At 69.6% G+C, this 26388-nt stretch overlaps 3 protein-coding genes across 3 annotated transcripts in view; 2 read left to right on the forward strand and 1 right to left on the reverse strand.

Moving 5' to 3' along the window:
* Positions 1-4967: 4967 nt before the first annotated feature.
* Positions 4968-6773, forward strand: AURANDRAFT_25231 (hypothetical protein; the record flags this gene model as incomplete). Its single annotated transcript, XM_009037872.1, has 1 exon — positions 4968-6773. The coding sequence occupies one exon, from the start codon at positions 4968-4970 to the stop codon at positions 6771-6773; it is 1806 nt and encodes a 601-aa protein (XP_009036120.1).
* An 11631-nt stretch (positions 6774-18404) lies between these two features.
* Positions 18405-24249, reverse strand: AURANDRAFT_71478 (hypothetical protein; the record flags this gene model as incomplete). The annotated part of the gene is made up of 3 exons (XM_009038061.1): positions 18405-19097; positions 19468-22070; positions 22117-24249. The coding sequence occupies 3 exons, from the start codon at positions 24167-24169 to the stop codon at positions 18405-18407; spliced, it is 5349 nt and encodes a 1782-aa protein (XP_009036309.1).
* Positions 24250-24932: 683 nt separating this feature from the next.
* Positions 24933-26388, forward strand: part of AURANDRAFT_63566 (hypothetical protein) — a gene marked incomplete at both ends in the record, with an annotated part of 3523 nt that continues 2067 nt past the window's right edge. Inside the window, one exon of the mRNA XM_009037873.1 lies at positions 24933-26339. Within this exon, the coding sequence (XP_009036121.1) occupies positions 24933-26339 (1407 nt within the window). The remainder of the gene's footprint in view (positions 26340-26388) is intronic.

The raw sequence follows: 26388 nt of genomic DNA on the forward strand, positions 1-26388 counted from the left end.
CTCGGCCGCGAGGAGAACCTTCTCGACGACCTTGGACCGGGCGCGCAGCTTGCGGAACTTCGGGTTCGGGTCGTCGAGGATTTTCTGCGTGATGGCGATGATCTTGGAAGTGAAGTCCTGCACCAGGAGCTCGCCGTTCGACTCGACGAGGTGCTCGCACGCGCTGATGACCCGAGGTGCTGCCATCGTACCTGCAGAAGGAGAGCGCTCCGCGCTCGAGCCCCACCGACCCCGGGGGTCAAGACCGACGAGTGGACCGCTCGACGACGTGCCCGTCGAGTCGCTCGTGGCGTCGCAGTTCATGCTGTGCCGCCAGCCTCACGCGAGCCTCGTCGAGCCATGGGCCGAGGCCTACGCCACCATCCTCGGGCGGTTCATGGCCGAGTGCCACCACGGCGAGGAGGATCGTCCGGCCAGGACCGTGACCACGTCTTGAGGCGGCCGCCGAGCGAGACGTCGAGGCAGCCCTCGGCCTTGAGGTAGGCGCTCAGCACGAAGATCATGCCGCGGGCCTTCTTGTCTTTGCAGCTGCCCCGGGCGGAGGTACAGCGCCACCTTCAACGGGTTAGGCCTCGGGTTGGCCTCAGGCTCGGGGATGACGATGCGCAGGTCGCGGACTTTCGCGATGTGCACGATGATGAGCCGAAACGCTGGCGCAAGATGCTTCAAACAATGGTCACGGTCCTGCGTTTTGGAGAACGAAAGGGGCAATTTTCAGAGGCCGACGATGAGATGTGGACCATCGTGAGGATACCGTGACCGGTGCCATCCGGCGCTCTCTCGAGGTTCGAGCGAACGTGTCGGCCCTCTTCTGCAGCTTCGCCGTCATTGGCCTGAATGTGAAGAAGACCCTCGTGGTGGGCCAGGAGTTCGACACGCACCACCGCGTCGATGCCGGTCAAGCCTGAGCGCGCGGCTCGCGCAGATGGCCATCATCGTCGGCGTCACCTTCAGCGGGTGGGCCAAGAGCGACGACTACGAGCACGGGTTCTGTTCTCGGACAACAGGAAGCTGGACCCCGGCTAGATGGGTGTTCGCGCCCGCGGCTCCTTAGACGAGGCGAGAGGCGCGCGCGGTCCGCGGTCGACCCTGTCCCTACTTCTTCGTCTGGTCCGCGGCCTTCACCGCGGCGATCTTCGCCTGGAAGGTCGGGTGGTCGTTGAACTTCTCGATGGCCGCCTGGAAGACGAGGTTCGAGAGGCCGTGCTTCTTGAGGACGACGCCGACCTTCTCCGACATCTTGAGCTGGCGCGTCTCGTTGAGCTGGGCCGTCGTCACCTGGGCGCCCTTGGCCTTGAGGGCGTGCAAATGCTCCGTGAAGGCCGCCTGGGCGGCGACGACGGCGCCCATGTAGTCCTCGAAGACGACGCACATCTTCTCGACCGTCAGGTCCTCGGGCAGGTCGAGCTCGACGGAGCCGCCGACGTTGATGTAGAGCTGGCGCAGCTGGTTCGTCGCCTCGCAGACGCCCTCGTCGCGGTTCGGGCCCGCGGCCTCGTAGTAGTCCACGGCCTCCTCGACCTCGTCCTCGTCGTACCCAAACTCCTTGAAGACGACCGCCTGGACCTCTTTGAGCTGCGTCTCGTAGTGCTCGACCAGATACTGGGCGAGCATGGCCTGCGGGATCTGCGCGTTCTGCGCGTTGATCTTCCGCATCAGCGTCGAGATGTTCTGGTTCATGATGCCGCTCAGCTTGTTGAAAATGGCGATGACCTCGTCGCGGCTGCAGCTCGGGATCTCCTCGACGTCGTCGTCGCCGTCGTCGGCCTTCGTCGCGTAGTACACGACGGCGGCCGCGGCGGCGGCGCCCGCGGCCAACAAGGCGCCGCGCTTCATGGCGCGCGGAGAAGCGTCGCTTCGCCGGCACACCAGGTCGTCGCAGAGGCGAGTGCACGCTTGCTGCTCGACGACTGCACTGTCGGCCCGGAGAGCCTACGCGATGGCGACCATATCTCGCGTGCTTCGGCACGCGCCGCCGCGGCTTCGCCATCAATACACAAAAACAACCGCCGCATCGAAAGCGACCCGTTTGCCGACGCGCCGGCTGAGCCAGAGCGCGAAACCGATCGCCACGCCGAGCGTGCGCTTCGTCGGCCGCCACCGCGCCGAGATCACCGCCGACGACGGCACGCGGACCGTGGACACGCGCACGCTGTCCCAGCGCGGCGACCTCGCGACGTGGCTCGCCTGCCGCCAGGCCCTCGACGCGACGGCGTCGGAGTTTTCGTGCGCGGCGTTCGACGCGAGCCCGTTCGCGTCGCGCGCGGCGCTGTTGGAATCGAAGGTCTTCCCCGCGCGGCGGAGTTTGCACGTCGACACGCCGGCGACGCGCTTCGGCCGCACCCAGGAGCCCGTCGCCGTCGCGCAGTACGCGGCGGAGCGCGGCCACGCCGTGTCGGCGACGGGCCTCTGGACCGACGAGTCCCTCGCGTTCGGCGCGTCGCCGGACGGTATTGTGGTCGACGGCGACACGGGCGAGACGGGCCTCCTCGAGGTGAAGTGCTACTACTCGCGGCGGCGCCAGCGCTTCTTCCCGCCGTTCGCGCGGCCGCCGGGCCGGTTTTTCGCGCAGATCCAGGGCGGCCTCGCGGTCTGCGACCTCGAGTGGTGCGACCTCGTGTGCTGGATCCCGAAGAACTCGCACCGGCAGAACTACTCCGTCGTCCGCGTGCACCGGGACCGCCAGTACTGGGAGCGGTGCCTCAAGCCGAAGCTCGACGCGTTCGCCGACGAACTGCGGCGGCGGCGCGGCGCTTTGTAAACAGAGCTAGGCGCCATCGCGCCGTGTTCGTAGACACAGTGATTACTACACGAGCTCGATGCCCCCGGGGTCGTCGTCGTCGTCCTCGACGCGCGTGAGCCGGTCGTCCCGGTCGAGCTGCAGGACCAGGGATTCGGGCTTGGGCCGCCGGAGGAACTCCCGCACGTTGGCCGCGCAGCCGCGGTCGTGGGGGTTGTCCTCGCCCGCGAAGACGCCGCGGATGTTCTCGTTCGTCGTCTCGTTCACGCCCACGAGCCGAAAGTGGTAGACGGCCAGCGAGCCCACGGAGAAGAAGACGACGACCGTGTACACGACCAACACCGCCAGCGCGATGGCCTTCCAGGGCGGCTCCTCGTCGTAGGAGTCGTCGTCGTTCTTCAAACCCGCGACGTTGAGCGACGCGACCCGCAGCGCCGACGCCGAGCCCACGACGACGCAGAGGCCCGTCACGGACACGAGGAACCCCACGAAGTACCGGTAGTTGCGCCGGCCGACGGCGTTGCCCACCCAGGGGCAGTAGTGGTCGAAGTCCTCGACGCAGTTCTCGGTCTGCCGGCACATCTTCGCGCGTTTTTCCCGGAGGTCCACCTTCTCGCCGTGGACGATGACGTGCGTCACGCGGCCCCGGCCGCGGCCGTTCGCGAGCGCGTCCGGCGGCGCCGGCGGCAGGATGCCCGGCTCCGTCACGAGCGCGAGCACGAGGTACCCCAGCGACAGAGCCAGCAGCGCGAACGCGAGCGCGACGAGCAAAAAATAGTCGCGCAGGGGCACGAGCGCCGCGAAGGCGCAGGTCGGCACCACGATGAGGCTCACGGACGCGCCGACGGCGTTGTTCTCGCTGTCGACGTGCGCGACGAGGCACCGGCCGCCGCAGCAGGGCCGGTGCCGGCCGTGCGACGTCGTGTAAAAACCCGCGCGCGCCATCGCCGACCGCTGGCGGCGCCGAGGTCGCGTTGCTCGCGCTGGCGCGACGGAGCGCGCGGCGCGTTCGCGTGCGCGGTGCTACGACGCGGCGGCGCGCGGCGGCGTCGGACGGCCTTTCAAGGTTTTGCCACAGGTTGAACGCTCCGCAAAAAGTCGAGCAGTCGAGCGCCATCGTCGTCACGCCGAAGGCGCCGTACACCCGCACCGAGCCGCGAAAATGGCCGCCTCCTACCGCGTCACGGCGCTGGACCTGCTACGCACCCAGGCGTCGTCGGAGGAGGACAACCGCAAGGCCGTCGCGCGCTACTACGGCGGCGCCCTGCTCCTCGCGCATGTCGTCGACGTCTGCTCCGCCGTGGGCCTCCTCGTCGCCTACACCGACGGCCACTGGCGCGCCCTCGTCGCGCCCCTCCTGCGCCTCGACTTCGCGTTCCGCAAGGAGCTCACGGACATGCTCGCGCTCGCTCTGCTCCGCGCGGTTTTGTTCCCGGCGCTGACCGTGCTCGCGGTCCGCTTCGGCCGCGCGCCCTACGCGAACGCCGCCTGCTGCGGCTGCGGCCGGAAGAAGGAGGGCTCGACTCGCGCGTCGGACGCGAGCGGCGGCGCCTACGTGGCCCTCGGCGGCCCGACGACGCCCGCGCGGGCGGCGGTCGGCGACGACAGCGACAACGCCGCGGAGATCTCCGCGCGGCTCGCCGACGAGGAGAACTCGGCGAACAAGGCCCTGGCCCAGTTCCGCAAGCACTGCTTCCTCGGCCTCATCTTCGTCTGCTCGACGTTCACCCAGGTCTACGTGGGCATGAAGGTCAACGCGTTCGAGTGGGGCCCCGACGACGCGACCGGGTTAGAGCGCCACTCGGAGGCGCGGGCCGAGGCGCGCCGGAAGACGCGCGTCGCGCAGATTCTATTGACGTGCAGCTCCGTGCTCTTCACCAACGTCATGGTCTACATCGCGCGGGAGCTCGTCAAGGAGTTGACAAGGGACGAGGGCCTGTTTCTCCCCAAGGTCCACGCGCACCCTTTAGTGTTCGACGCGGACCTCTGCCGCCACTGGTGCGACCTCTGCTCCACGCCCATCCGCCGCGGCGGCGCCTGGCGCTGCAAGCTCTGCGACTTCGACATGTGCGTGCCCTGCGCGTCGCGCAAGGACGCGGCGACGGTCGGCGAGAACGTGCTGCGATCCGACACGGGCGCGCGCGTCGAGTCCGACGTGTCGTCGTCGACGTACCTGCGGCGCGCCATCGGCCTCGCGTCGAAGCAGGCGCCGTTGTTAGCATTGGCCATGGCGCTCCTCGCGTCGAACTCGGGCCTGGCCCTGGCCCTCCCGAAGTACCAGGGCCGCATCATCGACCAGGTCGTCCGGGGCCAGCGGAAGGCGTTCACGCGCGCGGTCGCGACCTACCTCTACCTCATGATCGCCCAGGGCGTCTGCTCGGCCATGTACCGCGCGGCCTTCGCCGTCGTGTCGCGGACGATTTTGTACACGGTGCGCACGACGCTCTTCCGGAGCGTGATCCGGCAGGACACGGCGTTCTACGACGGCACGACGAGCGGCCACCTCACGAGCCGCCTGACGAACGACGCCCAGGTCATGATGGCGCCCATCGACGCGTCCCTGGCGTCCCTCCTCTACAACGTCATCATGCTCTTCGGCGGCATCACCATGTGCTTCACGACGTCCTACGCGCTGTCGATGCTCGCGTTCGTCGTCGTGGGCCCCATCATGTACCTCTGGGACATTTACGGGAACTGGTCGAAGAACCTGAGCCGCAAGGTGCTCAGCGCCTGGGCCGAGGCCAACGCCGTCGCCACGGAGGCGCTCGCGCACGTCCGCACGGTCAAGGCGTTCGTCACGGAGCGGTCCGAGACGGCCAAGTACGAGGACGCGTGCGGCGAGGCGCTTAGGTTGGGCATCCGCGACGCCATGGGCTTCGGCGTGACGTCGGCGCTGACGGGCTACCTGGACCTGGGCACGGGCGTGCTGATCCTATGGTACGGCGGCCTCATCGTGCTCAATAAATCGGAGGGTTTGACGATCGGCGAGCTCGTCACGTTCCAGCTCTACTGGACCATGATGAACTCGTCGTACCAAAATCTCCAGGGCCTCGTGACGTCGTTCACGCGGTCCGCGGCCGCGGCGGAGAAGGTCTTCTCCCTCATCGACTCGCTGCCGGACATCAACGAGGACGACGGCGCGGCCATCGACTGGGACGTGCAGGGGTCGTTGGTCTTGGAGAGCGTCGAGTTCCACTACGTCATGCGGCCCGACGCGAAGGTGCTGTCCGGCGTGGACCTCGGCATCGACGCCAAGTCCGTCTGCGCGCTGGTGGGCCGCTCGGGCGGCGGCAAGTCGACGATCATCTCGCTGTTGATGCGGTTCTACGACGTTCGCGCGGGTTCTCTTAAACTCGACGGCCGCGACGTCCGGGGCCTCAACGTGCGCGACTACCGCCAGCTCTTCGGCATCGTCGCCCAGGACACGCCCCTCTTCGCGCGGTCCATCCTGAAGAACGTCGCCTACGGCTACGCGGACACGGACGATCGCTCGAAGGACCTCGACAAGGACCCCGCGCTCGCCGCGGCGGTCGTCGCCGCGGCCAAGGAGGCCCACGCCCACGACTTCATCGCCGACATGAAGGACGGCTACGCCACGCGCGTCGGCGAGCGCGGCGGCCGCCTCTCGGGCGGCCAGCGCCAGCGCGTCGCGATCTCGCGCATCTTCCTCCGCGAGCCGCGCATCATCCTCCTCGACGAGGCGACGTCCGCGCTCGACGAGGACTCGCAGGCCGCGGTGCAGAAGTCGCTGGACGCGCTCATCAAGCGCGGCGGCTCGACGGTCGTCCTCGTCGCGCACCGGCTCTCGACGGTGATGAACGCGGACAAGATCTGCGTCGTCGACGGCGGCCGCGTCGCCGAGTCGGGCACGCACGAGGGCCTCATCGACCAGAAGGGCATCTACGCGTCGCTCGTGAAGAAGCAGATCTCCAAGAGCGCCGCGGTCCTGGACCAGGGCAAGGCCGAGGACAGCAAGGAGAAGGCCGCGGAGGCCGACACCATTGACAAGCTCCTCGGCGCGACGGCGAAGTAGTAGTAATTACACGAGCGCCTCCTCGGTCTGCACCGACGGGTTCGCGCCCTCGAAGGTCGAGCTCGCGCGCGGGAGCTCGAAGCTCCCGACCGTCGACGACGTCGAGCTCGCGCGCGCGAGCTCGAAGCTCTCGACCGTCGACGACCGCGCCGGCAGCGGCTTCGCCGACGCCCGGTCCGGCGCGGACGGCTCGAGCCGCCGGGGCGCCGCGGGCATGGCCGCGGGCATGGCGAAGGTCGCGCGGTCGTCGCTCGCGTCGCTGCGCGGCCACCACCAGGTCGCGGCGCGGTCGTCGCTCGCGCCGCTGCGCCGCCACCACCGGCGCCAGCGCGGGTCCGCGTCCGACGCCGCGGCCTCGCGGACCGCGGCCGCGAGGCTCTTCTGCGAGTCCCAGGAGTCCCGCTGCAAAGTCCCCGCGACGCCGAAGAGCCAGGACCCGACGAAGTCGATTCGGAGCGTGTAGAGCGTGCCGCACGAGTTGACGAAGATGTCGACGGGCGTGAAGAAGGTCGCGAAGCTGATGCCGCCGCCCGTGTTCGCCGGGTTGAAGTAGGGCTCGAGCGTCGCGCCGAGGATGAAGAGCCCCGTGGACGCGCAGCACAGGGACACGCCGGCGCGGTTCCGCCGCACCGTCGCCGCGAGGCGCTCGCCGTCGTCGCGCTGGTCCGCGTGGCGCAGCGTCTCCTTGATCGGGGCGAGGAAGAGCCGCAGCATGGTCACGGAGAGCGCGAGGAGGAGCGCGTAGGACACGACGACCAAGACGTAGAACGCGGGCGCCCTCTCGAAGGAGCACTTGCCGCCGTCGTGCGCTCCCCGGAACACGGCGACGCAGGCGAGCTGCGTGAGCCCGAAGACGGCGATGGACCAGCGCATGAGCCGCGCCTTCGTCGAGTAGTCGTCCTCGCGCATGCGGCTCAGCCGCAGCTTCGTCTCGAAGAAGCAGAAGAGCGCGAGGAAGCCCAGCGTGTAGCAGCCGTACATGGCCGGGAGGTAGTAGCGGCACGCCGTCGCGCCCAGCGCCCACCAGCGCCGCCCGCCTCGACCGTAGAAGAGGCCGCCCCAGGTGACGGCCAGGACGACCTCGCAGAACCAGAAGCCGTGGAGCGCGACGAGATAGCGCGCGAGGCGCGTCGTGAGCCGCGCGGACCGGCCCCGGCCGCGCGCGGCGCGGTTCCGAACGTGCAGCGCGCGGTAGTGGCGCACGACGCGCACGACGTGGGTCGCGATGGTGACGAAGACGATGGCGTTGAGGGACCCGAGGACGATCGCTTGGGCGGTCGTCGGCCGGTAGGGCGCCTCCTCGGCCTCGGGCGGCGGGTGGTGGTGGTGTTTGTCGGGCTGCGGCTGCAGCGGCGCCATGCTTATGGAACGCGGTGTTGGGCTGCATCGGTGATGGAAAGCTCCATGGCCACGCTCTCTCCAGCCTATACAAACAGCACGATTCACTCCTCTTGCCGCTCGCTAATTCTTTGCCTCAGGCCTGAGAGCTGCAGTAGCGCTTGGCTGCGGTGGTGCGCGCTGCCGCGGCGCGTCGCTTCTAGAACCCTCAGCGCCCGAAAGTAGTGCGCGCTGCCGCGGGGTGTCTCGCCGACGCCCGCTCCGCGCAGCACAGCTCAAATTTGCGTCTCCGGTCGCGCAGCACAAAGTTTGCGTCGAACAACGCTCGTCGCCACTCGACAGACACGGTCGCCGATACGACGACGCACGAAACGGCACCCCCCAGCGACGACCCGGACCATGGACGGCGACTGCTGCGACGCGACGAAGGCGGCCTTCGACGCCTGCATCCAGCGGAAGTCGACGTCGCTCGACGGCGTCAAGTACTTCGCGTCCGGGGTGCTCGTGGGCACGTCGCTCACGGTGCTCATCCCGAAGACGTTCCCGCTCTTCCAGCGCCAGCTCCCGCGCGTCCGCGGCGTCGAATCCAGATTCGTCTTTCCCGGACAGTATCCGCGCAGGTTCCTCGTCCTCGGCGTCGGCGGCATCTTCATGGACCAGTTCCACGTGAACAGCGCCTGCACGATAGAGAGCGGCGCGCCGCGATGACTCCCTTCTAGGCCCCTACTTCGCCGTCGCGCCCGGGAGGACGAAGTTGTCCTTGACGGTGCCGAACGTGGGCGTGGACTTGAGGTAGGCGTACATGTCCTGCTCCTCCTGGCGGCTGAGGAGCGCCTCCTGCTCGGCGAGCTGGCGCTGGAGGTTGAGCTGGGCCCGCCGGTTCTCCGCCTCGCGCCGCTCCTCGGCTTCGCGCGCCTCGTCCTCGCCCGACGGCGGCGGCGGCGGCGGCGGCTCCGACGGCTCCGGCGACGCCGGCGGCTCCGGCGCCGCGCCGTCGTCCGCGGGCGCCACGACGAGGAACTTCTCCAGTTCCATCCAGAGCTTCTCGTTCTCGGCCTCGGCCTTGGTGGCGCGGTTGTAGAGGTAGAGCTCGAGCGGCGTCATGGCCCCGGCCGCGAACTTCTCCTTGGCCTGCGCCGAGAACGTCGCCTCGTCCATGGCGGCGGCTCGCGGCGCCGGCGGCGTCGCGCGTTTCGGGCGCGCCTTCCGCGCGTCGGAGCTGCGCTAGGGGACCGCTTCCACCTCGCGACGCGGGGCAGCCTCTCAATCGAGCGTGCAAACGATACTTAGTTGATGGTGCCGTGCAGACGAAACGCACAAAGGAAACGATGTGTTGGTGGGCCGGCGCGTCGTAGGCGTGTGCTGCTGCGCGGCGCGGTGTCCGCCGCTCCATCGACGATGGCGGAGAAGCCCTTCGACATCAAGAAGACGGTGACGCGCCTCAAGACCGTCGGCGGCGCCGTCATGCACGTCACGGCCGCGGCGCCGCGGCGCGACAAGCTCGTGCGCTGCGTGCTCAAGTACCGGAAGAAGGGCGCCGAGGAGGCCAAGGAGTACGAGCTCGAGACCGTCGGCGACCACACGACCTGGGAGAAGCTCAGCGAGCGCGTCATCGCCGCGCTCTGGCCGAACCGGCGCGACACGCAGAACACGGTCGCGATGCTCGAGTTCGCGCCGCTCGCGCCGCCGGGCGCCGAGGTCGAGGTCGTCTACATCCTGGACACGCCGACGCTCATGCGCGCGCTCCAGGCGTTTCGGGACACCTACGAGCTGCGCAAGTCCGCGGCCATCGACAAGATCATCGCCGAGGTCGAGGGGTTGATGCGGTCGGGCGACCCGGAGGCCATCGCGCGGGGCGCGCGCATGATCCAGGCGCTCATGCAGACGTCGCTGGACCCGGAGACCCACGCGAAGCTGCTCGGCCTGCTGACGGAGGGCCTGGAGAAGCAGAAGGACCACGAGAACGGCGCGCGCGACGCGCTGGAGCTCGCCGCGGTCGCGTTCGTGAAGACGGGCGTCAAGACGCACAGGACGAAGGACCTCATGTTCGGCAAGAACCCCATGAACGTCATCCACGCGCTCCTGGGCCGCTTCGGCAAGAAGCACGACGACAAGGACCGGCCCTGGTCGCAGAAGGACGACGGCGAGCCCGGCGACGAGGTCGAGCTCTCGACGAACAGCGTCTGCGCGCTCGCCGCCGTCGCCAACGACAAGAGCGGCGCCTACAACCTGCTCAAGCCCGATTCCTTGATCTCCATCCTCAAGAAGATGCTCGACGAGAAGGACGACGACTTGGCGGGCAAGTGCGCGGGCGCGCTGTGCACGGCCGTCGTGCGCCATCCGGGCGCCGTCGAGACCTGGGGCCTCACGGGCCACGTCGTTCAATTATTGTCGAAGCTCATGCGGTCGTCCAAGTCCTGGGAGGTGCGCCGCTGCGCGGCGACCATGCTCGGCGCCGCGGCGCGGAAGCTGAGGCGCATCGTGGCGGACTACGCCAAAAAGGGCCTCCCCGTCGACGAGCGGTCCCACTTCACGATCCCGTCCCTCGTTTCCAACGACGCCGACAGCGAGGACGGCTCCGACTACGACGACGTCGCCGAGGAGGACGAGGAGGACGAGGACTTTAACGCGTTCCTCAAAGCGAACCCGAAAACCCCCAAAATCGACATCCCCGTCAAGTGCTCGACGCACTGGGCCGAGCTCCTGCGCCAGCCCGAGGTCTTCCTGTCGGCCCTGACCTGCATGAAGGCCGCGACGGAGGTATTGTTGCCGGACTGCACGACGCTGGGCGTCGTCCAGCGGCACGCCGACGACGACTCGTTATCGCAGCTCGGCGGCGGGCCGAGCGAGCCCGAGCGGCGCAAGATCACGGTGCTCGAGACGTCCGTCGACGACACGGTTTCAGCCATCGACGAGATGGCGCGGCGCAACCGGGTCGGCGGCACCGCGCGCGCGTCGCGCGTGTCGCCCGACCGGTCGCCGAAGGGCACCCGCCGGTCGACGCGGCGCGCGCCGAACCCGGGCAAGACGCCCGACGAGGTGCGGAGCTCCATGTCGAACATCCGCGCGTCGGCGCGCGCCACGCAGCGGACGACGGCGAGCATGCGCAAGAGCCGGGCCACGGGCCGCGTGCTGTCGACGTCGCGCGGACTCGGGAAACAGAACCTCCGCAACTCGGGCACGCGGCGCACTACCGTGCGCCAGACCGTGGCCAAGGGCACGGTGTCGAACATGACCGTCGAGTCGACGGTGGAGCTGAGCGGTTTTCTACTGTGGGCCGTGGCCGCGACGCTGCGCGGCGACGAGGCGTGGGTGAAGATGTCGACGGTGCGCGCGCTCCTCGCGCTCACGCTCTACCCGCTGAGCCCGCCGGCGATCCGCTGCGCGACGCTCCACAGCTGCGCGGCGCTCGAGCGCCTCTGCATCCACAAGACCTTCGCGCGCCTCATCGCGAAGCAGGCGGGCATCGTCGACGTGCTCCGCATGCTTTTAGAGCGCGACGCGCTGCCGAACGTGCAGTGCTGGGCGCTGCGCATCCTCCAGGCCGTGCTCGAGGCGTCGAAGCACGTGCGCGACGTGCTCGTCATCGACAACTTCCGCACGGTCCTGGCGAACCGCATGCTCGAGCGCAAGGGCGCGCTCAAGGCGGAGTTCGTGACGCTCGGCGCGCACATGCTCGCGACGATCACGAAGCTGTCCATGGAGCTCGTGGAGAAGCAGAAGCGCCACGCCGACGAGGGCGGTCCGTCCGCCGAGCGGCGCAAGACCCTCGTGCGCTCCACCGTCGTCGGCATCTCGCGCTACATGAAGACGATCATCACGCTCCTCGAGGAGGGCCCGCCGGCGAGCCTCCGGTTCACGGCGATCCACGTCTGGCTTTTAGCGCGGGCCCCAGAGATGCGCGAGAACCTTGTGCGCAACAACGTCGTCGCGGCCCTGATCCCGCGCTTGGAGGCCATCGTCCAGATCATCTGCCCGCGGAAGCGGTCCGCGATCACGAACGAGCGGCAGAGCCGGATCAACGCGCGCTTCGAGTCCGAGATGGACGACGTCGGCCGCGTGCAGACGCTCAACCAGCTCGCGGCGACGACCTGGGTCCTGCTCCAGAGCCACACGGCGCGCGTGGCCTGCAAGCGGACGGGCTGCATCAACATCATCGTCCAGCACATCGTCGAGCTCCACGCGTCCATGTTCTCGACGGCGCGGCGCCTCCTCCTCTGCTGCCTCTGGCAGCTGTCGCACTACGACGCGTCGCTCCAGAACCTGCTCATCGACGCCCCGGTGTCGCGGTTCTACATGCCCGCGAAGCCCGAGTCCGACTCCGAGGACGACGACTCGGACGCGAGCGACGGGCTGAAACGGGCGGACGACATCGAGTGGAGCGACACGTCGAGCGACGACGACGAGGACGAGTACGACGACGACGACGACTCCGAGGCGGCGTCGAAGAGCTCGCGCGCGACGACGCCGGCGTCCGCCGCGGCGTCGCCGAAGGCGAAGGCGCGGTCCCTGGAGACCCATCAGGCGCACCGCGCGCAGCAGCGCCGCGCGTCGACGGCGGCGCTCGGCGCGGCCGTCGGCGCGGGCGGCGACATGGCCAAGAACCCGAAGAAGGCCGAGGACGAGGCCAAGGCGGCGCTGCGCCGGTCCGCGGTCTTCGTCAAGGTCGAGGACCACACGCTGACCTTCCGGGAGCTCCTCGGCCAGGTCGGCTCGCAGGACGACCAGGCGCTCGAGGTCCGCCTCGTCGCGTGCCGCTTCTACTACTATTTGGTGGAGGCGCAGCGCCTGACCGTGGCCAAGGCCCAGGTCAAGCGCCTCACGGCCGTCGAGGGCGTCGACCAGGCCCAGGTCCAGGCCGCCGTCGCCAAGGACGAGAGCGACAAGGACGTCGCCGCGAACCTCGCGCTCATCCTCCTCCAGACGACGGGCCCCGCGGCCAAGGAGGCCCACATGCACGGCGCCTTGCTCCTCGCCAAGGAGGCGCGCACGGCGACGAAGAAGCTGAGCCTCGCCGAGGCCGGCGCCATCGAGAAGCTCATCAACGCGCTCCGCCGCGCGGATCCCGAGTCGACGCGCGCGATCACGTGCATCCTCCACGCGATCTTCAACATCTCGACGCACCCGAGCAACCAGGTGCGCACGATCAAGCACGGGCTGAAGGTGATCCTGAAACACGCGCGGGGCAGCCCCGCGGGCGTCCGCGCGACGGCCTTCGCGACGCGGACGCTCGAGAACTGCCGCCACAACGCGGAGACCGTGTCCGCGTACTACAAGGTCGAGCTCCGCTACAAGGCGCGGCTCCTGCGCCGGCGCGCCGAGGTGAAGGACGGCGGGGGCGCCGCGTCGCTGGCGCCGACCGCGCGGACGCCGTCGCTGGCGACGCTGTCCGTCGACGACCGCGGCGCGGACGGCGGCTCGCTCAGCGTCGCGTCCCCCAACGGCCACTCGAAGAAGACGGAGGATTCGAAGCTCCAGCGCTTCAAGTGCCGCTTCGAGAGCTTCCTGAAGGACTTCGAAACGTACGCGGAGGCCAAGAAGCCGCGGTCGCCGTCGCCCGAGGCCGCGCCCGAGGACGACGAGGACGTCGACTTCTGGCTCAAGGGCAAGAAGCGCAAGGACGACCGCTCCGTCGCGACCGAGTCCCTGGTCGACACGCCGCCGCCCAAGCCCGTCTACAAGCACACGCGGCTCCGCACGCTCGGCAAGGAGATGTCCAAGTCCGTCATGGACATCTGGGTCGACAAGCGGCCGCCGAGCGGGCAGACGTCGACGCCCAACTTCTGCCCGCGGACGACCTGGAGCCCGCGCATCACGTCGACGGCGCCCGTGCCGAAGAAGATCGTGCTGGAGCGGCTGGCCGAGGAGTCGGCGGCGTCGTCGAACCCGACGGCGCCGACCGCGGGCCCGAACCGCGGCGTCAAGTTCGCCGGCGCGGGGCCCGCCGTGCCGCCGCTCGCGCGGACGCCGAACCGCGACGTCGGCCTGAGCCCCTTCGGCACGCCGCGGAGCGCCGTGGCCGCGCCGCCCGACGGGCGGCGCGGCACGGGCCGCGACGAGAGCTCCAAGTCCGCGCGCGAGGACGACGCGGCGGCCGAGCGGCGGCGGCGGAGCCTGCTGGGCGCGGGCGCGCCCCCGGCCCAGCCCGAGGGCGGCGCGCTGAGCGACCTGGACCAGCGCCTCGCCCTGCGGCCCGCGCCGCCGAGCTCCGGCCGGCGGAAGCCGCCGCCCGTGCGCGTCGTCATGGAGGGCGGCAAGCGGTTCACGTTCCACCGGCCCGTCGACGAGATCCTCGCGGAGGACGTCGACGCGTCCGACGAGGAGAAGGAGCCGCCCATGTGCGCCCAGTTCCCGCGCGTCGAGGGGTCCCGCATCAGCGAGGGCTTGTTCGAGCGCTACGCGCTCCCCGACGGCACGGAGAGCCACTTCTACTTCCGGAACCGGAACCACTCGCACTTCAACGAGGACACGGACCCGCGGCCCATCCCGCCGACGGACGACCTCAAGAGCGTGCTCGGCAACGCGCACATCCCCTACGGCCCCGCGGCGCCCGCGCTCGACGACGCCGCGTGGCCGCCGCTCTACACGCCGCTCAACAAGGCCGCGGACGAGCTCAACAAGTACATCTACGGCGACGCGGGCGGCGACGACGGCGCCGACGACCTGCGGCACCACCCGGGCCTCAACGCGTTGGGCCTCGGCGACGGGAAGCACGGCGCGGGCAAGGGGGGCGGCGAGTCCTTCGAGGATCCCATGGTCCTCGTGCTCAAGCCGGAGCACGTGCGCGAGGTCGACAAGGCCGAGGACACGGGGCCGAAGCTCGGCCCCAACGGCGAGCTCCTCTGCCCCGACGGCAAGCCCCTGGGCTGGAACATCGCGTCGTCGGCGATCTGGCGCCCGCGGGGCCCCGAGATGTCGCCGCCGTACTCGCCGCGCGACTACTACCACAACAAGAAGTTCTACCGGCGCTCGGCGACGCACGACTGGAACGAGATGATGGGCCGGAGCCGCTTCGTCAACGTCGTCAAGCGCCTCGTCGGCGAGCAGAACCTCGAGGCGGAGCTCGCGGCCATGAAGAAGGTCTTGACGGAGAACTTCCGGCTCACGTCGAACGTCTTCCACTTCTTCGCGGCCATGTACGGCTCGTCCAACGAGCACCAGCTCGGCGAGAACGGCTTCAAGGAGTGCATCGATTCCTGCGGCATCCCGGACCGCAAGAACAAGGCCTGCAACACGACGACCGTCGACCACATCTTCATCGAGGCGAACGTCGACGACCCCGTGTCCGCCGCGGACAAGCGCAACACGACCAAGTCCATGCCCGCCGAGGCGAAGAACTCGACGAATTTGATCGTGCGCTTCGAGTTCCACCAGGCTCTCATCCTGCTCTCCATCGCCAAGTACATCCACGGCGGCGAGGAGACGCGGCCGTCCGCGGCCTTCGAGAAGCTCATCAAGGAGCAGGTCGCGAACGCCAAGGAGAAGGAGCCCCTCAGCACGCACGACCCCGACGACTTCCGGCGCCACGCGCTCTACAACGAGGACGTCGAGCAGGCCATCATGCCCCACATGTCCATGCTCCGGGAGATGTACAAGACGTTCACGACCGTGAGCGCGATCAAGAAGAAGATGTCCGTGCGGGACTGGATCCGGCTCATGGTCGACGTGTCCTTCTTCGACGAGGACTTCACGCGCTGCGAGGGCAAGCTCGCCTTCGTCTGGTCCCAGATGAAGACCGCGGACACGACGAAGCACGCGGCCGACTTCACGACGCTCAGCTTCACGGACTTCCTCGAGGCGCTGTGCCGCGTCGCCGTCGCGAAGACGTGGCCCAGCGACGACGTGCTCGACGCGACGCAGTTCGACGTCGAGACGGCGCTGGCCTACTTCGACAACTGCGAGTCCTACAACGACGACCCGAAGAAGGCCATGTACATGGACGAGCCGGGCGAGTACGAGGACTGGGACGACCACAACGTGGCCATGAAGATCAAGAAGCTCTTCCTGACCATCTACCGGCGCCTGGCCAAGATCATGCAGTCCAACTCCGCCTTCCTGTCGCGCTGCGTGCGCCCGGGCATCCAGCGCGCGCTCATCCAGCTGGGCCTGTCGTCGGCGCAGCGCGCCGTCGGCGGCGGCCGCGGCGCGGTCATGATGGGCGGCGCGCCGCCGCGGTCGCCGGGCCAGGGCCTCCGCGACTCCCAGGCCGTCGCCCGCGGCGCGCCGAGCTTCCGCCCGGGCACGGCGTCGAGCGCCGCGTCCGGCTCCAACGCGTCCTACTCGCGGCCGGGCACGCCGAGCCGGCCGCCGACCGCGCCGGTGCCCGAGGACGCGCCCGCGGCCGACGACCGGCCCCTGAGCGGCGCCGAGGCCGGCTTGCTCTCCAACATGATCGGCAAGGGCGCGTTCGGCAAGTAATTTTATTTCGATCTTGAGGGGATTGTAGTATTTTGACAGCATGTTGGACCTGACTGCCGCAGCATGTGCTTTCGACGCGCTCGGCAGCGCTGCGGCCGCAGCGAGCGAAACAGACGCGCTCGGCAGCGCTGCGGCCGCAGCGAGCGACACAGACGCGCTGGACAGCGACGACGACGCCAGCACTGCACTCAACAGCATCCTAAAAGCCTTACGAGTCCACGACGCGGCGGCGCGCATCGAGCGGAAAGCGGACGCGCCGCGGCACTGCACGACCGCCGCCTGCCTCTGCGGCCGCGAGGCCGTGCTCGACGGCCACCGCTACGCGTTCGGCCACTGCGACCTCGCGCGCGACGACGTCGACGCGAACCGCGTCGCGGAGCGCTTCCGCGCCGCGGCCTGCAGCTGCTGCAAGGCCGCTCGCAAGGCGGCGAAGCGTGCGGCCGCCGCGCCGCCGCGCCGCTGCCACGGCTGCGGCGCGACGGACCACGTCGCTAGAGACTGTAGCATGGGCAGAACCGCTTCGCGCCGCGACTCCTTCCTCCGCTGCGGCGAGGGGTGCTTCCCGCGGCGCTTCGTCGTGCCGCTGCACCGCGCGACGACAAACTTCGACGCCGACGGCGACCTGCGGCCGGGCCGCGTGGACGTCGCCGCGCGGCTGCTGACCGCGACGCTCGTCGCGTCGCAGCGCGTGCGCCACAACGCCCAGCTCTGGCTGCCCTTCCTCGGCGGCGAGGCGCCCGCGACGACGGTCTGCGCGAGCGGCGGGCCCGCGCGCGGCCTCCATCCGAGCGAGCGCGACGCCGCGCGGCGCCTGCGCCTCGCGCTCGACGGCGGCGACGACGACGCGACGGCGCGCGAGCGCAAGGGCTTTCGGGTGCTGCCCGGGGGCTTCGTCGACGCGCTGGCCGAGGCGCTCGCGCTCGCGCGCGCGCCGGACGACGGCGGCTCCGCGGCCGCGCCGCTGCTGATTCTAGCCGAGGGCGCGCCGCCCCTCGCGGACGTGCTCCGCGGCCACGGGCCGCTCGACGACCTCGTCGTCGTCCTCGGCGACGACGTCGGCCTCTCCGACGACGAGGTCGCCGCCGCGACGCGCCTCGGCGAGGCGCACGGCGGCCGCGTGCTCACGGCGTCCCTCGGCCCCGTCGCCCTCCTCGCGTCCCAGTGCATCACCCTCGTCCACTGGCACCTCGACGCGATCCACGCGTGCCCCGCGCACCTCTGGGCGCCGCCGGAGCAGCGCTCACGCGTCAGCATCCGGAGGCGGAAGCGCGCGAATGCCAAGTCCTAATCCTCCTTTTTTTTGGCCGCGAGCGCGCGGACCTCGACGAGGAGCACGATCAGCCACATGGGCACGAACACCTTGCCGATGAGGTCGGCGATCTCCGTGGCGAGGCCGGACCGGATGTCGTGTTTCGCCTCCATCTCGACCATGGCCGGATGCATGCGCGGGAAGTAGAGGCAGCATCCCAGCACCATCGCCGCGGCGCCCATCGCGCGCGTCTGCGCGTCGCTCGTCGCGATCACGGCGAGCAGCATGGAAAAGATGACCTTGGAGTTCCCGACCCACATGGAGTAGAACTCGATCGTGCGCAGCGCCGGCCAAGCATTTGACGGACACGGCGGCGTGTATTGCCGAGCCGCAGCCACGTTAAATTGAGTATAGCCCTTGAATGCTCCTGGCGAGAGCCCGTCCATCTGCGTCGCATCCGTGTCGAAGTACTGCTGGTACGCGCTCAGCAGCTCCGCGATGATGAACAGCGTCGAGGCTGCGGTGAATGCTTTGCCCATGTTTGGCAGCCCTGTCTTTGAAATTCAAGCTCGACGCCAACGCGACGTTCAACCAGGAGACGATCGGAGACGCGCGCGAGCTTTTACCTAGGGCGCCGTCGAGGGACGGACCTGGGCGGGCGCCGTCGACGGGCGGGCCGGCGGTTCGGCCGGCCGCGGCTTCTCGCGCCAGCCGTAGTCGTAGGACCAGGCCATGCCGGCCTCGCGGCGCGTCTTCTTCCGGCGCCGCGGCTTGCCCGCCTCGAGGAGCGTGGAGAAGGCGCGCGTGATGGGGATGGGCGTGCCGTCGACGCGCGCCGCGCGGGGCTTGGCGCTGCCCGGCCGCCGGGACGTCGGCGTCGTCGGCCGCACGCGCGACCGCACGTCCGGGCGGGCGTCGCGGCCGTCGGAGACGCGCCAGAACGGCTTCTCCTCGCGGCGCTTCGGGGGCGCGCCCTCGCGCGCCGAGTGGTCGCGCATCGTGAGCACCGTGGCCGCGGACGGCCGCGCGGAGACGGCCGCGCCGTAGCGCTCGCGCGCGGAGAGCTCGCGCGCGGAGCCCGACCGGACCGGCGCGCCGCCGAAGTTCTCGCGCGAGCCCTGGCGCGCGAGCGACGTGCTGAAGTGGCGCACGTCGCGGCGCCGCGCCGCGCGGCAGCTCAGGCTCATCTCGCTCGGCGTCGGCTGCGGCGGGTAGCGCGGCTTCCTCCGCCGCGTGTCGTGGAACGCGAAGCGCTCGCTGAGGCTCTTGCCGAAGAGCGCGTTCGCGCGGCAGGAATTCTCGCGCTGGTCCCGATGAGGCTGCGGCGGCTTGTAGACGAAGGAGTTGTGCTGGTGCGTCTGGTAGACGCCGATCTTGCCCGCGTTCCAGGCCAGCGGCATTGGTGTGTTGACCAATTCAGCTCGTGTGTCGTTGCGACTCTTCACTTCCCACCGAGCCCACCACGTTGCGTGATGGCGCCGCGACGCGTTGTTCACCGCGTCCGAGCGCACATGTTGCGCGAGAACAGGGCTAGAAGAGAGCGCACATGTTGCGCTAGACGCCAGCTCCGGGCAGAGAGGCGTTACTATTGTACTTGTAAACATGATTCCTGAACTTCAAAATGAAGGAAACCATCTAGGGCCGGCAGCAGGCGCAGGTCGCGTCGCGGTTGCGCTCGCGCTTGAGGACGCAGCAGCAGCCGATGGAGGCCCAGATGGCGACGACGAGCGCGACGACGGAGAGCATGCCGAAGGCCTTCTGGCCGCCGTCTCGGTCGGTCCCGCCCGCGGAGCTCAGGACCGAGAGGACGAGCCAGGCGGGGAAGCAGAGGCACGCGAGGCTCCAGTGGACCGGCCGCGTGCAGCCCGTCATCCGCGGCCGCGGCGGCGGGAGCTTGGGCGTGCCCGGCTCGTCGACGCCGTCCTCGACGGACGACTGCGTCGACAGCGCGCGCGCGAGGCGCCGCTCGCCGCCGCTCGTCTCGAGGACCGTGCGGATGAAGACGGCCTCGAGGGACGGCTGGGAGATCGCGTAGCCGACGAGGGCCGCCTCCTCGCCCCGCCGCTCGAGCGCGTCGAAGACCGGGCCCATCCGCATCGCGGCCTGGGGGCACTCGAAGGTGAAAACGCCGGCGTTGGGCGCGCCGTCCTCGACGGCCGCGCCGCCGAAGACGTCGCCGGCGAGGCTCCGGAGCTTCGCGGACGCGCCGGCGGGATCGCTCGCGAAGGCCTCGGGGTCGACGCGGAGCTCGACTTCGTAGTTCGTGCCCAGGGACCGCTTCAGGTGCTGGATCGTGCCGAGGCACCGCAGGCGGCCCTTGACCATGATCGCGACGCGGTCGCACAGCGCCTCGACCTCCTCCATGAGGTGGCTCGTCAGCACGACCGCGCGCGCGTCCATCGTCGCCCGGACGACGTTCCAGAGGTTCCGCCGCGACACGGGGTCGAGGCCCGCGGACGGCTCGTCGAGCAGCACGCACTGGGGGTCCCCGACGATGGCGATGGCGACGCAGAGCTTGCGCTTCATGCCGCCGCTCAGGCGCATCGCGAGCTTCGTCGCGTGCGGCCTCAGCTCGAGCTCGTCGAGCGCGGCCTCCGTGAGCCGCCCGGCCTCGCCCCCGGGCACGCCGCGGATGCGCGCGAAGAGCTTCAGGTGGTCCGCGCACGTGAGCCGGTCCCAGAGCGTGTTCGACTGCGCGACGACGCCGAGCGCCTCCGCGGCGCCGGAAAAGTCCGTCATCGCGGAGACGCCGTCGACGAAGACGTCGCCGTTCGTCGGCGCGAGGTGGCGGACGACCATGTTCATCGTCGTCGACTTGCCCGCGCCGTTGGCGCCCAACAGACCGAAGCACTCGCCGCGGCGCACGCGGAACGACGCGTCGTGCACCGCCACCGTCTCGCGCGCGTTCGTCCGCGTCCGGGGGAAGACCATGCGCAGGCGCTTGACGACGAGCGTGTGCGGGCCGCCCTTGGCCGGCGCCGGGTCGTCCGCGACGGCCGCGGCCTCGGCCGCGACGTCCGCGTCCGCGTCCGAGGCCGGCGGGAAATCCGGGAAGGTCACGGCGAGCGGCCGCGTGCCGCGGGCCTCGAGGAACAGGCAGAGGCCGACGTAGAGCACGACCTCGGCGGCGAAGATGAGCTGGACCTCCCAGATCCGCGGCCCGCCCGGCGCGGGCTCCGTCGTCGCGACGAGGTCGAGCGCCATGAACGTCGTGCCCTGCGGGCTGAAGACCGTGATGAGCCAGTACTGGGACGCCTGGATCTTCTCCATGGAGAAGCCGTCGTCGAACTGGCGGATGACCGTGTAGACGACGAGCGTCGTGAGCTGCGGCCCCAAGATCTGCACGATCTGGAGGCCCGGCACCGCGGCGACGCAGCGCTTCGCGGAGCCGAATAGAAAGCTCACGACGTAGCTGTAGGCGACGACCTGGCACAGCGCCATGGGCACGAACCAGAAGATGGCGCCGTCGGCGAGCCACCGGTGCATGCCCGTCGCGGGGACGACGACGTAGTACGCCGCGAGCACGGGCGACAGGAGCGCGAGGTCCCCGAGGAACGCGCCCGCCCAGTAGGCCCGGAGGTCGCAGCCCATGACGCTCAGCACGTTCCGCAGCTTCGTCTCTCGTTCTGCGACGATGTTCTCCGCGATGAGCGCCGGCGCCAGCAGGAAGCCCGCGGCCGCGATGGCCGACGCGACGAGGTCGTTGAGGTAGTCCTGCTTCGACACGACCTTGTACTTGGCCATGAGGAACCCCGCGAGCACGGCGCCGATGGGGAGCAGGAGGAGCGCGAGCGTCTTGATGGGCTCGTGGGACGCCGTGTGGAGCCGCTTCTTCGCGAGGCCCGCGATCTGGACGGCGACGGACGGCGCGTGCGCGCGGCCCGCGCCGATGCGCGCGGCGTCGCTGGGCCGCGACGGCGCGACGGACTCGTCGGCGCCGACCTTGAGGAAGACCTCCTCCAGCGACGTGATCGTCAGCCCGTAGGTCGTGACGTCGAGGGCGCCGAGCTTCGCGTCGAGCGCGTCGAAGAACGCGCCGAATTTCTTCTCCGACCCGAAGGGCAGCGTCGCCTCGAACGTCGGCTCCGCGACCTTGCGCCGCGCGAGCGTGGCGGCGCGCGACGCGCCGGGCAGGTGGGACGCGAGGAGCGCGTCGAAGCGCGCCAGGCTCGCGGCGTCGCCGCCCGGCGCGCGCTCGCAGACGACGCGGTAGCCCGCGCCGTAGTACTTCTTGAGGAACGCACTTGAGCCGACGCACTTGATCGCGCCGTGGGTCATGATGCCGATGCGGTCTGCGTGGGGCGGACAAGTCACGAAAATCATTGTCAAAAACGGGACGCGGCGTCGCGCCGCCGAGCACGTCGGCCTCGTCCATGTAGTGCGTCGTGAGCAGGAGCGTGCGGCCCTTCTTCGTCGCCGCGAGCTGGTCCCAAAGCTCGCGCCGCGCCAGCGCGTCCATGCCCGCCGTCGGCTCGTCCAAGAGCGCGAACTTGGACCCGCCGCAGAGGGCGACGGCCGTGCTCAACTTGCGCCGCATGCCGCCGGAGAGCTCGTGGCCGAGGTGGTCCGCGCGCTCGTGGAGGTGGAACGTCGCGAGGAGCGCGTCGGCCTCGGCGGCCGCGGCGTCGGCGGCGGCGCCCTTGAGCCGCGCGAAGAACGCGAGGTGCTCGCGCGCCGTGAGCAGCTCGAAGAGGACGTCGTGCTGCGGGCACACGCCCGTGACCGCGCGCGCCTCGTCCATGCCGCGCCGGATGTCGTGGCCGTAGATCGTCGCGCCGCCGTCGTCGGCCGCGGCGTCGCTCGGGAGCACGCCCGTGAGCACGTTGATCGACGTCGACTTGCCCGCACCGTTGTGGCCCAGCAGCGAGAAGATCTCGCCGTCGTACATGTCGAAGGTGAGCGAGCGGACGGCGACGTGCGCGCCGAAGCACTTGCGGAGCCCCGCGAGGCGCACCGTCGGCGCGTCTCCGCGCGCGACCTTTTCGGCGACGACGTCGTCGCCGTCGCCGACGTCGACGGCGACGGCGGCCGGCGACGTCGCCTCGGCGAACTCGATGGCGGGCGCCTCGGCGCCCGCGCGCTTCTTGAAGAGCGGCGCGACGGGGAAGTACCAGGGCTTGGGCGCGGCGTACGCGCTCGGCAGCACCTGGCCGAGGTACCACGCGAGCAGCGAGAAGAGCAGCGCGTCGAGCAGCAGCATGCCGCAGATCTCGCCGAGCGGGATCCCGTCGTACTGCGTGTACTTGTGGAAGCGCTTGTAGGTGAGGCTGTCCCAGTCCGGGAAGACGGACGACACGTTGAAGTCGTCGTTGTTCGGGATGCCGTAGTCGGCCTCGAGCTCGGGGCAGCCGACGGACCAGAGCACGTGCTCGTGCCGGCCGCAGCCGCCGGCGAGGCGCTTCTCCGGCGCGGGCCGCGGGTGCTCGCCCGTCGTCGGCGGCCCGCGGAAGGAGTTGACGCCGAGCTCGAAGGCGACGTGCGGCAGGAGGCACCACGCGCGCTGCGCGGAGGGCGCCACGTCGTACCGCTTCACGTCCGGGCCCACGAAGACGAAAAAGAAGGCGATCGACGCGGCCTGGACACCGAGGGCGAGCTGGCCCGCTGTCTGCGCCGTGTCGAAGACCGACGCGATGAGGCAGGCGAGCGCGCTCGTCGCGAGGCAGAAGCACCAGAGGAGGCCGAAGACGCTCGCGAACGCGCCGCCGTTGAAGAGCCGCGTCGCCGCCGCGAGGACCGCGAGGCCGAGGCTCAGCGCGAAGCCCGTCGCCGCGCCCTCGGCCGCGTAGGCGCCGAAGTAGACCTCCGTCTTGAGCGACATGATCTTCATCGTCTCCAGGAGCCGCGCGCTCTTCTCGGCGACGAGGTCGACGGTCGAGAGGTTCAGGAGCATGATCACGGCGCAGGGGCAGAACACGAGCTCGAGGTAGCCCGTGGAGCGCCGGTCCGGCAGCGCGAAGCTCAGGTAGAAGAAGAAGGCGAGCAGGAAGCCCGTCGCCGGCAGCAGGAAGAGCTGGAGGTTCTGGCCCATGGACCGCTTGCGCACGACCCAGCGCTTGCCGCAGACGACCTTGAGCTGCGCGAGGCGCCGCGATGCCATGGTCCCTCGTCGAGAGGCTCTTACACAGACGCAGGCGGCCGGAGACGCCGGCAGACAGACGCTCGGCTCGTGCTTGGCTGCCCACGAACGCTGGCCACACGAGACACGCGTCGAGAAACTTTTTGCGATGTGCCGTCCCGAAGCTGACATTGATGTATCTACTCGACGTGCAGCCCCGGAGCGGCGTGCTACGATGGGATGACCATCTTTGAGCGCCCCGCGCTCCGCGAATATGCAGCGATGTGCAACGATCCCAGTGGCTTTGAGGACCGCAAGTACATGGATGAGGCACATGCGAAGACCCGACCTCTGGACGATTGCGTGGCGACTCGAACGGGGAGGTTTAGTGGGTTAAATGGGACCCGATGGCGCCCCGCGACCCCTTCCGGCTCGATTTCGAGCCGTCGCAGCCGCGGGGATCGTTTATCATGACCCCGGCATCGTCTCGTGCCAAGGGTTCGTCGGGGGAGCTCGACATCGTCGATTCCACCCGGTCGAGCTCGGATGGCGCCACGCCCAAACGAGGACTCGGTGGTGATCCACGGTGCTCGCAGCGCCACAGAGGCGAGGGAACGGTGTCATACCATCACCCGACCGACCGACTTCATCCCCGCCAGCCGCGGCAGCGTCTGGGGCCGTCGGGACGTCGGTCGAGACCGTGGATGAGGGGCTGCCCGGCCGTTAAGGTTTCGCCGCGCGATCGAACCCTGAAATCGACCAAAGTGCATATTCATGGACACCGTCGCGCGCTCATCTCGAAGATGCGCTCAGGTCGATTTCAGCCCGACTTCCCCAAAACTCGGTCCGGCGACGCGTGACGATTTCAGCAACATCCTCGCGCTCCGCGCTGGTATCAAACGCTTGGTTTACGGCATGTTGCCCGGCGTATCGCAAAAAGTTTCTCGACGCGTGAGAAGCTCGGCCCAAACAAAAGCTGGAATCTTGACCTCAACAACTGATTGCAATATCTTGAACTTCAATAAACGAACATATATCCTTATGTTGCTGCCATCCTAAACTCAGGTTGCGTCAGATCCTGACGCCTCCCCAGCGAGTAATGGCGTCCATCATCTTATTATGCGCCCTCCCGGCCGCCGTGACGGCGTCGGGCTACGCCGAGAGCGTGGACCTCGTGGACAACTTCCGCTGGACCCAGGAGTTCGGGGACACGCGCACGCTCTACCGCACCCCCGACGCGTCGGCGAGCTGCCTCGCCTCCTGCGCCGAGGGCAGCGACAGCATCGCCTGCGACACGAACGTCGAGATGAGCCGCACCTGGCGGCGCGAGGCCCAGACGAGCAACTGGCACTGGGTCTACGCGGACCAGGGCGGCTGGCCGCGGGCCAACGGCGGCAGCAACGAGTGCCTGCGCGACCGCGAGGCGAACACGTACCCCGGCGAGAGCCCCGTGGACGTGGCCCCGGACACGGCGGCGGCGCTGGGCGCCGGCGAGGTCAACATCTCCCTCGCCGGGTCCTTCGCCTCCGCGCGCGGGGGCCTGAGCGTCGGCAACAACGGCCACAACATCAACGTGGAGGTCTGCGGCCGCAACGCGTTCGACTGCGCGGCCACCGCGGACTTCGGCCTCTGGCCCAAGACGCTGCGGGGCGTGCCGGGCAACGAGAGCGACACCTACTTCCTCCACGGGGTCCACTTCCACTGGGGGTCCGACCTCACGAAGGGCTCGGAGCACACGGCGTGCGGCTCGCCGCGGCCGGCGGAGATGCACATGGTCTTCATCAACGCGCGCGCGGTCGCCGGCGACCGGTCCGACCCCGACTCGGGCACGCTGCTCGTGGTCCTGGGGACCATGCTCACGGGCGGCGCGGCCGAGGACAACGCGGCCTTCGCGCCGATCCTCGAGGTCGCGTCGGCCGCGTCCGGCACGGGCGCGGCGACCTACATGAACACGTCGGGCACGCTCCAGTCGCCCGTGACCATCGCGGACCTGCTCCCGGCGACCTACGATTCCAAGTTCTACACCTACGCCGGGTCGCTGACGACGCCGCCGTGCTCGCAGGTCGTGACGTGGTTCGTCTTCGAGGACGCCGTGCGGCTCAGCGACGCGCAGCTCGACATGTTCCGCGAGGTCCAGGAGGTCTGGCACGCGAACGCCTGGCATTCCCACTCCTACAAGGCGCTCCTCTTCCCCTTCGTCGTGCTCGCCATGGGCGCGTTCACGCAGCACGTCCTGTCGCGCTACGCGCCGTCGGTTCCCTACACGATGCTCATGCTCGTCGAGGGCTTCGTCGTGGACTACCTCGCGTCGCTCCAGAACGGCGGCGCCCGGTGGGGGGGCACGAACTCCATGCAGCAGTCGCTGAAGATGTGGGCCGACATCGACGGCCACCTGCTGCTCTACGCGTTCCTGCCCGCGCTCCTCTTCGGCGACGCGATGGGCCTGTCCGTGCACATGTTCCAGCGCACGTTCTGGCAGTGCCTGCTGCTCGCGGGGCCGGGCGTCGTCATGGGCGCGGGGCTCACGGGCCTGGCGTCGCGGGCGATCCTGCCCT

Source organism: Aureococcus anophagefferens, assembly GCF_000186865.1.
Source record: "Aureococcus anophagefferens unplaced genomic scaffold AURANscaffold_7, whole genome shotgun sequence".
NCBI lineage: Eukaryota > Pelagophyceae > Pelagomonadales > Pelagomonadaceae > Aureococcus > Aureococcus anophagefferens.